General features: G+C 36.3%; 1 protein-coding gene across 1 annotated transcript in view; it reads left to right on the top strand.

The window, feature by feature from the left end:
• LOC133662555 (forkhead box protein P2-like) overlaps nucleotides 1–9506 on the top strand; it is a 99379-nt gene extending 89873 nt beyond the window's left edge. The window contains exon 15 of the mRNA XM_062066671.1: nucleotides 8063–9506. Coding sequence (XP_061922655.1) covers nucleotides 8063–8207 — 145 coding nt within the window. The 3' untranslated portion in view covers nucleotides 8208–9506. The remainder of the gene's footprint in view (nucleotides 1–8062) is intronic.
• The last annotated feature ends 4671 nt before the right edge of the window (nucleotides 9507–14177 follow it).

The raw sequence follows: 14177 nt of genomic DNA, 5'->3' as shown, positions 1-14177 counted from the left end.
GGGTTAAAATCACCTTTTTTCATGTTCACTTTTAGAAATGCACACATTGTTCTATACGTCAGCACTCACGTTTGGATGGAAACATATCCAAATATATGGCACCAAGCTAAATAACAAGATATTTCCCTGATATGATATTAATATTAGATAACAGTCCAATATCAGCAAAAAAAACAAACAAGTATCAGATGTTGTCGCCTTGCATGCAAAATGTCCGACACAAGCAGTCCTGCAGTGTGGAGCTGGACAGTCCTCCAGTTAACACACAAGGTTGGTCAAACCAGTGAAGTTGGCACGTTGTGTAAATCGTCAATAAAAACAGAATACAATGATTTGCAAATCCTTTTCCACTTATATTCAATTGCATACATTGCAAAAACCAGACATTTAATGTTCGAACTGAGAAACGTAATTTTTTTTCCCGCAAAAAATCATTAACTTAGAATTTAGCGTTTCTGGGTGTTGTTGATAAATGGCTTTGGCTTGGCATAGTAGAGTTTTAACTTGCACTTACAGATGTAGCGACAATCTGTCGTTACTGACAGCGGTTTTCTGAAGTGTTCCTGAGCCCATGTGGTGATATCCTTTACACACTAATGTCGGTTTTCGATGCAGGGATGGAAGGTCACGGGCATTGCCGCTTACATGCAGTGATTTCTCCAGATTCTCTGAACCTTTTGATGATATTACGGAGCGTAGATGGTGAAATCCCTAAATTCCTTGCAATAGCTGGTTGAGAAATGTTGTTCTTAAACTGTTCAACAATTTGCTCACGCATTTGTTGACAAAGTGGTGACCCTCGCCCCCATCCTTGTTTGTGAATGACTGAGCATTTCATGGAAGCTGCTTTTATACCCAATCATGGCACCCACCTGTTCCCAATTAGCCTGTTCACCTGTGGGATGTTCCCAAATAAGTGTTTGATGAGCCTTCTTCAACTTTATCAGTCTTCTTTGCCACTTGTGCCAGCTTTCTTGAAACATGATGCAGGCATCAAATTCCAAATGAGCTAATATTTGCAAAAAATAACAAAGTTTACCAGTTGGAATGTTAAATATCTTGTCTTTGCAGTCTATTCAATTGAATATAAGTTGAAAAGGATTTGCAAATCATTGTATTCTGTTTGTATTTACCATTTACGCAACGTGACAACTTCACTGGTTTTGGGTTTTGTATTTCAGTAAAAAAGGTAAACATCGTAGGCTATAGGCCACAAGGGGCTAGCAGCTACACAACGGCTAAGCACACAATAGCCCACAAGCTAGACATACGTATTAAGTGTCCTTAGTTGAACAATACTGCAGACTTCAAACATCCGTCAATACAAACAAGTATCTGACAATTATAGTTGCACATTACTTACACATACAAAGTCTCCAAGGTAGAAGTGTATCAAAACGTATCCAGTAACAAACGTGTCCGCATCATTCCACTTACTGCGTCGTGAGCGTAACTTCATGAATTTTTGTGGCCACGAGGTGACATCAAAAAAAAAAATATTGCCACTCCACTTTTACTTATAGACAGCATACATCCATTCCAGACGGATAATAATAAATAGGTTAGTGTTTTTTCATACCTGCCATTTTTCTTTGTTTGACTCATTTCACTTTTCTAACATTTCACACAGCAAAATAAAAGTACAACTAGATTCTGCTAATATCAGTATCGGGTAATACTTAAAGCTCCAATATATATATATATATACAGTACAGGCCAAAGGTTTGTACACACCGTCTCATTCAATGCGTTTTCTTTATTTTCATGACTATTTACATTGTCGCTGAAGGCATCACAACTATGAATGAACACATGTGGAGTTATGCACTTTACAAGTGAAATAACTGAAAACATGTTTTATATTCTAGTTTCTTCAAAATAGCCACCCTTTGCTTTGATAACTGCTCTGCACACTCTTGGCATTCTCTCCATGAGCTTCAAGAGGTGGTCACCTGAAATGGTTTTCACTTCACAGGTGTCCTAGTTTTGATGCCTTCAGTGACAATCTACAATGTAAATAGTCATGAAAATAAAGAAAACGCATTGAAATGAGAAGGCGTGTCCAAAAATTTGGCTTGTACTGTACGTATATAGTTGAGGTTTCTGTGGTTTATCCGTTATACAGTGCTCAATACCGGGGTAGAGTGGAATATACGTTAGGTCAGGAAAAAACACGCCTGTTGTAGGGATGATATAGCCTTTGTGTTTTTTCCTGACCTAACGTATATATATATATATATATATATATATATATATATATATATATATATATATATATATATATATATATATATATATATATATATATATATATATATATATATGTATATTTATTTTGTGAAAATAAATATACATATATATATATACTGTATATATATATATATATATATATATATATATATATATATATATATATATATATATATATATATATATATATACTGTGTATATATATATATATATATATATATATATATATATATATATATATATATATATATATATATATATATATATATATATATACATATATATATATATATATATATATATGTGGTCTGTTTATTTTGTGGGAATTATTAAAAAAACAATATCCCTGCTTTGCAAAAAAAAAAGTCCACTACGCTGCGCAACCCTTATTGTTTTAGACTTAGACAAACTTTAATGATCCACAAGGGAAATTGTTCCACACAGTAGCTCAGTTGCAAAAGATGGAAAGGCTAAGGATGGAAAGGATAATGCACTCAAGGGCACAAAAAGAAGGTATAAAGTAGACTAAAAATGTATCGTAGTAGCAATATAACATATATGTAATATTTACATATGATATATACAGTATATAATATATACTGATATACTATATTATTATATTATATGATATTATTATATACTATATACAATATATAACAAATCCCGATTACCATGTACTATATTCTATGTAACAGCTGCAGCAATATAAAATGAGGTAGGCCGGGGCCCTCGAGTTTGACACCCGCGTTTCCCTGTTGTTTTTCCACACCATCTGTACCTTCGACGAGTCTCTCTAGCCCCTCCCCCATTTTGCTTGTTAGGCCCCCCCTTCCCTCGCCGGTGAATTCTCCGACGTGTCAGGAGCAACGATGTTTTGTCACCTTTGTCACGGTGACGACCGGCGGTGGCGGGAATCACGTCGCGCCTCGTTTGCGTTGTTCTTCTCGTTATGGCGGCCAGATGCCGGCAACGTTCGCCGCCCCAAACATGTATCATGGCGTCCGAGGCTGAAGTTGATTAACGGCAGAACCTCGCCGACGCTCTTTCTCCCCTCTTGAGGAGCGACGCACATACCCCCCCCCCCCCCCCCCCCCCCCCACGGTCCGACCCCGCATATTAACGAGCGGCTGTGCTTTCTATTAACTAGATAAAAAAGCCTCTCCTCTGCCTTTGCTCCGGGGGGCTCAGGGATGAGAAATCCTCCATTATTTATCACGTGGCCTGTCCCACCCCACCCCACCCCAACCCCCCCTCCCTTTTCATGTATTTCAACGTGGTGTCATCAGTAAACTTTTAAATGCCAAACATGTCTGAGGCATCGCCGCTCATCGGCCTTGTTTTTCGTGCTGGTACTTACAGCCCACGCGAGGCGTCGTGTCAAATTAGCGTCTGGCAAACAACGCGCTGGATAATGCATGTCACGCCAGGTCCGTGTTTACCGTATCTCGCCAGGGAGTCCACCCCACCAGCATCTTTATCCCGCACTATCTCCTCCGGTGGGGGGGGGGCAAGGTACAGACAGGTGCAACTTGCTAAATTACGAAACCTTTGAAATCCGGGCTACAGAGCGCCAACGTTGCTTGGAGTGATGAGTGAAGAAACCTTTCGAGCAGAAACGTTAGGGACGGCTATACTTCCGGTTCAAGGCACAAAACAGGAAGTACTTTTTAAAAAAAAAAATTTATATTAGCCATAAATATATACCAGTACAGATTTGTTTTAAATTGTTTTAGTTATATTGTAAAACTTACAAACGTTGCTTGGAGTGATGAATGAAGAAACCTTTTGAGCAGAACGTTAGGAACGGGTATACTTCCGGTTCAAGGCACAAAACAGAAAGTACTTCTTTTTTTTTAAATATTAGCCATAGATATATACCAGTACAGATTTGTTTTAAATTGTTTTAGTTATATTGTAAAACTTACAAACGTTGCTTGGAGTGATGAATGAAGAAACCTTTCGAGCAGAAACATTAGGGACGGGTTTACTTCCGGTTCAAGGCACAAAACAGAAAGTACAGTACTTACATTTTATTTTTTTTAAATATTAGCCGCAGATATATACCTGTACAGATTATTTTGTAAATATTTATTTACGTGCCTTAACTGTTTCCAAACGGTGCCTGTTAAATAAAACAAAAGTCACCGTCATGGACCCACTAGCTGCGGAAGCTAGCTCTCCAATCATCTAAACCAGGGGTCCCCAAACTTTTTGACTCGGGGGCCACATTGGGTTAAAAAAATTTGGCCCGGGACCGGGCTGTGTGTATATATATATATATATATATATATATATATATATGCTGTATATATATATATATATATATATATATATATATATATATATATATATATATATATATATATATATGCTGTATATATATATATATATATATATATATATATATATATATATATATATATATATATATATATATATATATATATATATATATATATGTATATATATATATATATATATATATATATATATATATATATATATATATATATATATATATACATTGTCTTTATATTCCAGCGAGTTAATCCGTTTTGTCATTTAACATCAATTAACATTGATGTTCATCAACATTTAACATTGTCACATTATTGATGGGAAAATTTATTTTTAGACAATATGATTTGCCTGAGCGGCTAGGAGACACCGAGAGTAACAAGCGGTAGAAAATGGATTAGGAAAAAAATAAAAAGTAATAATTTAAAATAAAATTAAAAAAACATTTTTTAACTTGGGACTTCCCGTGGGCCGGATTTTGGATGCTGGGGGGCCGGATCCGGCCCGCGGGCCGTAGTTTGGGGAACCCTGATCTAAACACTCTCAATAACTCCACGGTGACGTTTTGGTGAATTTACGAAACTGAAACAATACAAAAAGAATGCCATTGTAAGTTAATAATGCTAACACAGACACTTGTAAACATGTTAGCATATTAGCTGATGCTAATGATGCTAGCTTGATTATATTACGATAGCACGTACAAATATGCATGAAAACACTCCTACAGACATCACATACGGGACGGTTTAGTAAGTATCAATTGTTTTAGTTATATTGTAAAACTTACAAACGTTGCTTGGAGTGATGAATGAAGAATCCTTTCGAGCAGAAACGTTAGGGACGGGTTTACTTCCGGTTCAAGGCACAAAACAGAAAGTACAGTACTTACATTTTATTTTTTTTAGATATTAGCCGTAGATATATACCGGTACAGATTATTTTGTAAATATTTATTTACGTGCCTTAACTGTTTCCAAACGGCGCCTGTTAAATAAAACAGAAGTCATCGTCATGGACCCACTAGCTGCGGAAGCTAGCTCTCCAATCATCTAAACACTCTCACTTTCACTTTTGGTGAATTTACGAAACTGAAACAATACAAAAAGAACGCCATTGTAAGTTAATAATACTAACACAGACACTTGTAAATGTGTTAGCATATTAGCTGATGCTAATGACGCTAGCTTGATTACATTATGATAGCTTGTACAAATATGCATAAAACACTCCTACAGACATCACACATGGGACGGTTAAGTAGGTAAGAATGGTTTTAGTTATATTGTAAAACTTTGCTTGGAGTGATAACTTGCAGTTATACTTCCGGTTCAAGGCACAAAACAGGTCGTACAGTGTTTAGACCGCACCCACCAAATGTAAATTTAATTTAAGTTAGAGAAGCAGGTAATATACTATGATTAATCAGGATTCATCTTAAAGTGTGATTAACCTAATTAAAAATAATCATCCAAAAATATTTTCTGGCAATGGGTCTACACGTAGGTAGGATTTTTTTGGCACCGACCGAATCCCGCACCGTTTTTACGTAAACTCCAACTTGGTGATCACTCCAACAGCACTGAGAGCTTACTCGGCCAAACTACCTCTAAGTATTGTTGCAATTTTTGTTTTTTTGTTTTTTTTGATTGATTGATTTTCAATGCCAACAAAGAAATTGACCGGGAAAAAAAAAGGCCCCGACTTTTCCAAAAATGCGCTAGCTTGATGCTAATATACACTGGCTTTGCTATTGCCCTGCTAATGATTAGCATTAGCGATTTCAACACCTGCAAATGTGTTAATGAAAACTACAACTAAGATGCACGTTGCAATCGAACAGCCGGTGCGTAATGAGTACAATACTTACCGTATTAACACTTTTTAGGGCGCAACAAAACACACCATAAACTATACACTTGGACGTGCTGCTGTAATTGCAATTTAATGTCATACTTGCCTATGATAAAATGATGATAATAAAGCACGATATAACAGTTCAAATCAGCTCATTTTCGTATCAGATTTTCTTTACAAAAACAATTAAAATGTTTTAACACACACAAAAGTACTTAAACAAATTTAAGCACCGGTATCGATTCCCAGGTGCCGGAAATTTAAAATGTGAATGGTACCAGCTCTTCCTCCCAGGGAATCTAAGTTACTGGTCGATTCCAAGTTCTTTCGATGACATATATGCTGAGTAAGAAGGACCATCAAGACAGAATAGGAATATTATCAAGTTTTACTGAAATTTCAGGAGATCAGCTTAACCAATACATTCATATCGGCTACTCTAGTTGATCTGACACTCAAACGGAAGAGCCAACTTCTCGCACACAAAGAAAGCCCCCACCTCTCCCTCTCGCAACACTGATAAGGAAGAAGTGGGGGATGTATTCACATTCCGATGGTCAAGACACTAAACCAGGGGTCCCCAAAGTACGGCCCGCGGGCCAAATACGGCCCGCCAGCGTCCAAAATCCGGCCCGCGGGTAGTCCTGAATAAAAAAAATAAAAAAGTTTCATTTATTATTATTATTATTTTTATTTTTTTTAATCTGTCCTTTCTAGCCCATCCATCAAACCATTTTCTACCGCTTGTTACTCCTAGCTGCTCAGGCAAATCATATTTTCTAAAAATGTATTTTCCCATCGATAACATGACGTCATCACGTGCACGCTCTTTCAGTCAATTAGTGCACGAGGGGAAAAAAAATTGCAAAATCGTTGGGGCAACGTAATATAGACTCCGAGTGTAGAGTTTTTAAACATCAGTGGACATGTGACTTGTTTTTGTTTATACATATATATATATATATATATGTCTTAATTAGATTATCCAAAAAATAGTGCTCGATACCGTGGTAGAGCGTAATATGTATGTGTGGGGAAAAAATCACAAGACTATTTCATCTCTACAGGCCTGTTTCATGAGGGGTTTTCCTCAATCCTCAGGAGATTTATATATATATATATATATATATATATAGCCCGGCCCCTGGCCAAATTTTTTTTTAACCCAATGCGGCCCCCGGGTCAAAAAGTTTGGGGACCCCTGCACTAAACAGACCTCTGAAGACAAAGAGAAACTGGTAGAATGCACAAAGGAAAAGTACTAGCCGCTCCAAACATGGCCATGTATAAAGAAAGAACTCTTAAACATATACGCATTCTCCACAGTACCCATTATTGTCTAAATCCGTGATTCTCAAATTGAAGGTACGCTGGCTTCATCTAGGGGTACACCAAATAATTACTTAATTGAATATTCAAACACAGTGTTACTGTTCAAACTGTGGCCAAAAATATTACAAATAATTGTTATGCCTTGTTTTTAATGAGTAGTTAGGCCTACTATGCTACTGTATTTTAACGTTGGTCATTGTGGTGAAAAAGGTTTGAGAACCACTGGACCACAGAGGTGGTGACACCGGTGGCCGCACGAGTGCTGCCGCCACTGGGGGAGCCGTGGTCCATTGAGGAACTAACCAAACGTGCGGTTGTGTGACAGGATGGCCGTGCACGTGAAGGAGGAGCCTCTTCACATGGATGACGACGACTGCCCCATGTCGCTGGTGACGACGGCCAATCACAGTCCAGAGCTGGACGACGACCGGGAGCTGGAGGAAGGGAACTTTTCAGAAGACCTGGAGTGACTGCGTTTGATTTTTTTTTTTTTTTTTTTTTTTTTTTTTTTGCTATCCCTTCAGCCCAGACTTGGAAAAAAAAAACAAGAAAAAAGCACTCCGACATCCGCCGACTCTCCTTTTGTTTCCCCCTCTCTCTGTCCCTCTCACCACTGGGACTATTTATTGAGCATGCATCCGGATGGTCGCAAAAAAAACTGATCCAAGATAGCCGCTACAGGATGATAGACTCACCGATGGACGAGTCGATGGACGGATGGATAGATGGATGGAAGGAGGGAGGAAACAAATGCCGTCAAAACCAAAACAAAAACAAACAAAAAACAACCCAACAAAGGACCACATTTTTAGTCACAGTAGTTTTTGATGTCTAGAGACAATTGCTGGTTGGAATCATCAGTTATGAATATTTTTGTTCCTCATATCACCGACTGTAAATGCCATCCCCTCAATCACAGAGTACAACAACAACAACAACAAACTGTCCTCCTCCTCGCCTCCACCTTCTAGAAGCTTTGTCTCCGTGCACGCAGTCACAGGCAACAGCTGGAAACCAAAGCCCTCGCTAGCAAAGGCCAATAATCGCTAATGATTATTATTATTATTATTATGATTATTATGATCAACACCCGACACAAAGACGCCACTTTAACCGAGAAGAAGAAGCTCTCCTTCCGCAACACAAAAAAAAAAAAAAAACTACCTTTGAAAACCTCTGGGATTGTGTGAGTCCGTGGAGACGGAAGTGATGAAGAAGAGGAGCTCGGAGTCAAAGTGGATCATAACCAAAACAAAAATATTTGTGCAGAATCACCGTGTCGCTGTCCTTTGTTTTTTTAGCCTCATTTTTTCTGTTGTTTGAGTTGAGGAGCTGGTGAAAATGTGATGTCACCGACTGAAAACACCAAACATGACAGCAATGTCTAGCAAAGCCAAATAGTACTACTACTAATAACAACACTGCTAATGACCATAGCCATGTCGGAAAGGGAACCTTTTCTAGTTGATGCGCGCGCTCTTTTTGTTGCCGGGGGCGACGGGCGTCAAGCTGGGAAACGTGTTGTGGCTTTAACGCGCATTTCTGTTTCCGGGGAAACCAAAGTTACACAAAATTCTGCCTCCTTAGAAGAGAATACACCACATCTCACGAGAATTTCTGTAGGATTTTCTACTAAAATTGATTTGTTTATACGCTAGGCCAAACTCTGTGTTACATGTCGGCCATCTTTGTGCAGTACTTTGTAACGTGTTGGCCATCTTTGTGGAGTACTTTGTAACATGTTTGTTGAGTACTTTATAACATGTTTGTGGAGTACTTTATAACATGTTTGTGGAGTACTTTATAACATGTTTGTGGAGTACTTTATAACATGTTTGTGGAGTACTTTATAACATGTTTGTGGAGTACTTTATAACATGTTTGTGGAGTACTTTATAACATGTTTGTGGAGTACTTTATAACATGTCGGCCATGTTTGTGGAGTACTTTATAACATGTTTGTGGAGTACTTTATAACATGTTTGTGGAGTACTTTATAACATGTTTGTGGAGTACTTTATAACATGTTTGTGGAGTACTTTATAACATGTCGGCCATGTTTGTGGAGTACTTTATAACATGTCGGCCATGTTGTGGAGTACTTTGTAACATGTTTGTGGAGTACTTTATATCATGTCTGTAGAGTACTTTGTAACATGTTTGTGTAGTACTTTATATCATGTCTGTAGAGTACTTTGTAACATGTTTGTGTAGTACTTTGTAACATGTTTGTGGAGTACTTTATAACATGTTTGTGGAGTACTTTATAACATGTTTGTGGAGTACTTAATAACATGTTTGTGGAGTACTTTGTAACATGTTTGGAGTATTTTGTAACATGTTTGTGGAGTACTTTATAACATGTTTGTGGAGTACTTTATAACATGTTTGTGGAGTACTTTATAACATGTCGGCCATGTTTGTGGAGTACTTTATAACATGTTTGTGGAGTACTTTATAACATGTTTGTGGAGTACTTTATAACATGTTTGTGGAGTACTTTATAACATGTTTGTGGAGTACTTTATAACATGTCGGCCATGTTTGTGGAGTACTTTGTAACATGTTTGTGGAGTACTTTATATCATGTCTGTAGAGTACTTTGTAACATGTTTGTGTAGTACTTTATAACATGTTTGTGGAGTACTTAACATGTTTGTGGAGTACTTTATAACATGTTTGTGGAGTACTTTATAACATGTTTGTGGAGTACTTTATAACATGTTTGTGGAGTACTTAATAACATGTTTGTGGAGTACTTTGTAACATGTTTGGAGTATTTTGTAACATGTTTGTGGAATACTTTGTAACATGTTTGTGGAGTACTTTATAACATGTTTGTGGAGTACTTTATAACATGTTTGTGGAGTACTTTATAACATGTTTGTGGAGTACTTAATAACATGTTTGTGGAGTACTTAATAACATGTTTGTGGAGTACTTTATAACATGTTTGTGGAGTACTTTATAACATGTTTGTGGAGTACTTAATAACATGTTTGTGGAGTACTTTATATCATGTTTGTGGAGTACTTTATAACATGTTTGTGGAGTACTTTATAACATGTTTGTGGAGTACTTTATAACATGTCGGCCATGTTTGTGGAGTACTTTATAACATGTTTGTGGAGTACTTTATAACATGTTTGTGGAGTACTTTATAACATGTTTGTGGAGTACTTTATAACATGTTTGTGGAGTACTTTATAACATGTCGGCCATGTTTGTGGAGTACTTTATAACATGTCGGCCATGTTGTGGAGTACTTTGTAACATGTTTGTGGAGTACTTTATATCATGTCTGTAGAGTACTTTGTAACATGTTTGTGTAGTACTTTATAACATGTTTGTGGAGTACTTAACATGTTTGTGGAGTACTTTATAACATGTTTGTGGAGTACTTTATAACATGTTTGTGGAGTACTTTATAACATGTTTGTGGAGTACTTAATAACATGTTTGTGGAGTACTTTGTAACATGTTTGGAGTATTTTGTAACATGTTTGTGGAGTACTTTATAACATGTTTGTGGAGTACTTTATAACATGTTTGTGGAGTACTTTATAACATGTCGGCCATGTTTGTGGAGTACTTTATAACATGTTTGTGGAGTACTTTATAACATGTTTGTGGAGTACTTTATAACATGTTTGTGGAGTACTTTATAACATGTTTGTGGAGTACTTTATAACATGTCGGCCATGTTTGTGGAGTACTTTGTAACATGTTTGTGGAGTACTTTATATCATGTCTGTAGAGTACTTTGTAACATGTTTGTGTAGTACTTTATAACATGTTTGTGGAGTACTTAACATGTTTGTGGAGTACTTTATAACATGTTTGTGGAGTACTTTATAACATGTTTGTGGAGTACTTTATAACATGTTTGTGGAGTACTTAATAACATGTTTGTGGAGTACTTTGTAACATGTTTGGAGTATTTTGTAACATGTTTGTGGAATACTTTGTAACATGTTTGTGGAGTACTTTATAACATGTTTGTGGAGTACTTTATAACATGTTTGTGGAGTACTTTATAACATGTTTGTGGAGTACTTAATAACATGTTTGTGGAGTACTTAATAACATGTTTGTGGAGTACTTTATAACATGTTTGTGGAGTACTTTATAACATGTTTGTGGAGTACTTAATAACATGTTTGTGGAGTACTTTATATCATGTTTGTGGAGTACTTTATAACATGTTTGTGGAGTACTTTATAACATGTTTGTGGAGTACTTTATAACATGTCGGCCATGTTTGTGGAGTACTTTATAACATGTTTGTGGAGTACTTTATAACATGTTTGTGGAGTACTTTATAACATGTTTGTGGAGTACTTTATAACATGTTTGTGGAGTACTTTATAACATGTCGGCCATGTTTGTGGAGTACTTTATAACATGTCGGCCATGTTGTGGAGTACTTTGTAACATGTTTGTGGAGTACTTTATATCATGTCTGTAGAGTACTTTGTAACATGTTTGTGTAGTACTTTATAACATGTTTGTGGAGTACTTAACATGTTTGTGGAGTACTTTATAACATGTTTGTGGAGTACTTTATAACATGTTTGTGGAGTACTTTATAACATGTTTGTGGAGTACTTAATAACATGTTTGTGGAGTACTTTGTAACATGTTTGGAGTATTTTGTAACATGTTTGTGGAGTACTTTATAACATGTTTGTGGAGTACTTTATAACATGTTTGTGGAGTACTTTATAACATGTCGGCCATGTTTGTGGAGTACTTTATAACATGTTTGTGGAGTACTTTATAACATGTTTGTGGAGTACTTTATAACATGTTTGTGGAGTACTTTATAACATGTTTGTGGAGTACTTTATAACATGTCGGCCATGTTTGTGGAGTACTTTGTAACATGTTTGTGGAGTACTTTATATCATGTCTGTAGAGTACTTTGTAACATGTTTGTGTAGTACTTTATAACATGTTTGTGGAGTACTTAACATGTTTGTGGAGTACTTTATAACATGTTTGTGGAGTACTTTATAACATGTTTGTGGAGTACTTTATAACATGTTTGTGGAGTACTTAATAACATGTTTGTGGAGTACTTTGTAACATGTTTGGAGTATTTTGTAACATGTTTGTGGAATACTTTGTAACATGTTTGTGGAGTACTTTATAACATGTTTGTGGAGTACTTTATAACATGTTTGTGGAGTACTTTATAACATGTTTGTGGAGTACTTAATAACATGTTTGTGGAGTACTTAATAACATGTTTGTGGAGTACTTTATAACATGTTTGTGGAGTACTTTATAACATGTTTGTGGAGTACTTAATAACATGTTTGTGGAGTACTTTATAACATGTCGGCCATCTTTGTGGAGTACTTTATAACATGTCGGCCATGTTTGTGGAGTACTTTGTAACATGTTTGTGGAGTACTTTATATCATGTCTGTCAGAGTACTTTGTAACATGTTTGTGTAGTACTTTATAACATGTTTGTGGAGTACTTAACATGTTTGTGGAGTACTTAATAACATGTTTGTGGAGTACTTTATAACATGTTTGTGGAGTACTTTATAACATGTATGTGGAGTACTTTATATCATGTTTGTGGAGTACTTTATAACATGTTTGTGGAGTACTTTGTAGCATGTTTGTGGAGTACTTTGTAACATGTTTGGGGAGTACTTAATAACATGTTTGTGGAGTACTTTGTAACATGTTTGGGGAGTACTTAATAACATGTTTGTGGAGTACTTTGTAACATGTTTGGGGAGTACTTAACATGTTTGTGGAGTACTTAATAACATGTTTGTGGAGTACTTTATAACATGTTTGTGGAGTACTTAATAACATGTTTGTGGAGTACTTTATAACATGTTTGTGGAGTACTTTATAACATATTTGTGGAGTACTTTATATCATGTTTGTGGAGTACTTTGTAACATGTTTGTGAAGTACTTTATAACATGTTTGTGGAGTACTTAATAACATGTTTGTGGAGTACTTAATAACATGTTTGTGGAGTACTTTGTAACATGTTTGGAGTATTTTGTAACATGTTTGTGGAATACTTTGTAACATGTTTGTGGAGTACTTTATAACATGTTTGTGGAGTACTTTGTAACATGTTTGTGGAGTACTTTGTAACATGTTTGTGGAGTACTTAACATCTTTGTGGAGTACTTTATAACATGTCGGCCATGTTTGTGGAGTACTTTATAACATGTCGGCCATCTTTGTGGAGTACTTTATAACATGTCGGCCATGTTTGTGGAGTACTTTATAACATGTCGGCCATCTTTATGGAGTAACATGTCGGCCATGTTTGTGGAGTACTTTATAACATGTCGGCCATCTTTATGGAGTAACATGTCGGCCATGTTTGTGGAGTACTTTATACTCCATCTTTGTGGAGTGACATGTCGGCCATGTTTGTGGAGTACTTTATACTCCAT

The sequence above is a fragment of the Entelurus aequoreus genome, linkage group LG12 (genome assembly GCF_033978785.1).
Source record: "Entelurus aequoreus isolate RoL-2023_Sb linkage group LG12, RoL_Eaeq_v1.1, whole genome shotgun sequence".
In the NCBI taxonomy this organism is placed as follows: domain Eukaryota; kingdom Metazoa; phylum Chordata; class Actinopteri; order Syngnathiformes; family Syngnathidae; genus Entelurus; species Entelurus aequoreus.
The sequence above is the reverse complement of the archived record's forward strand: the minus strand, read 5'-3'. Positions and strand labels throughout refer to the sequence as shown.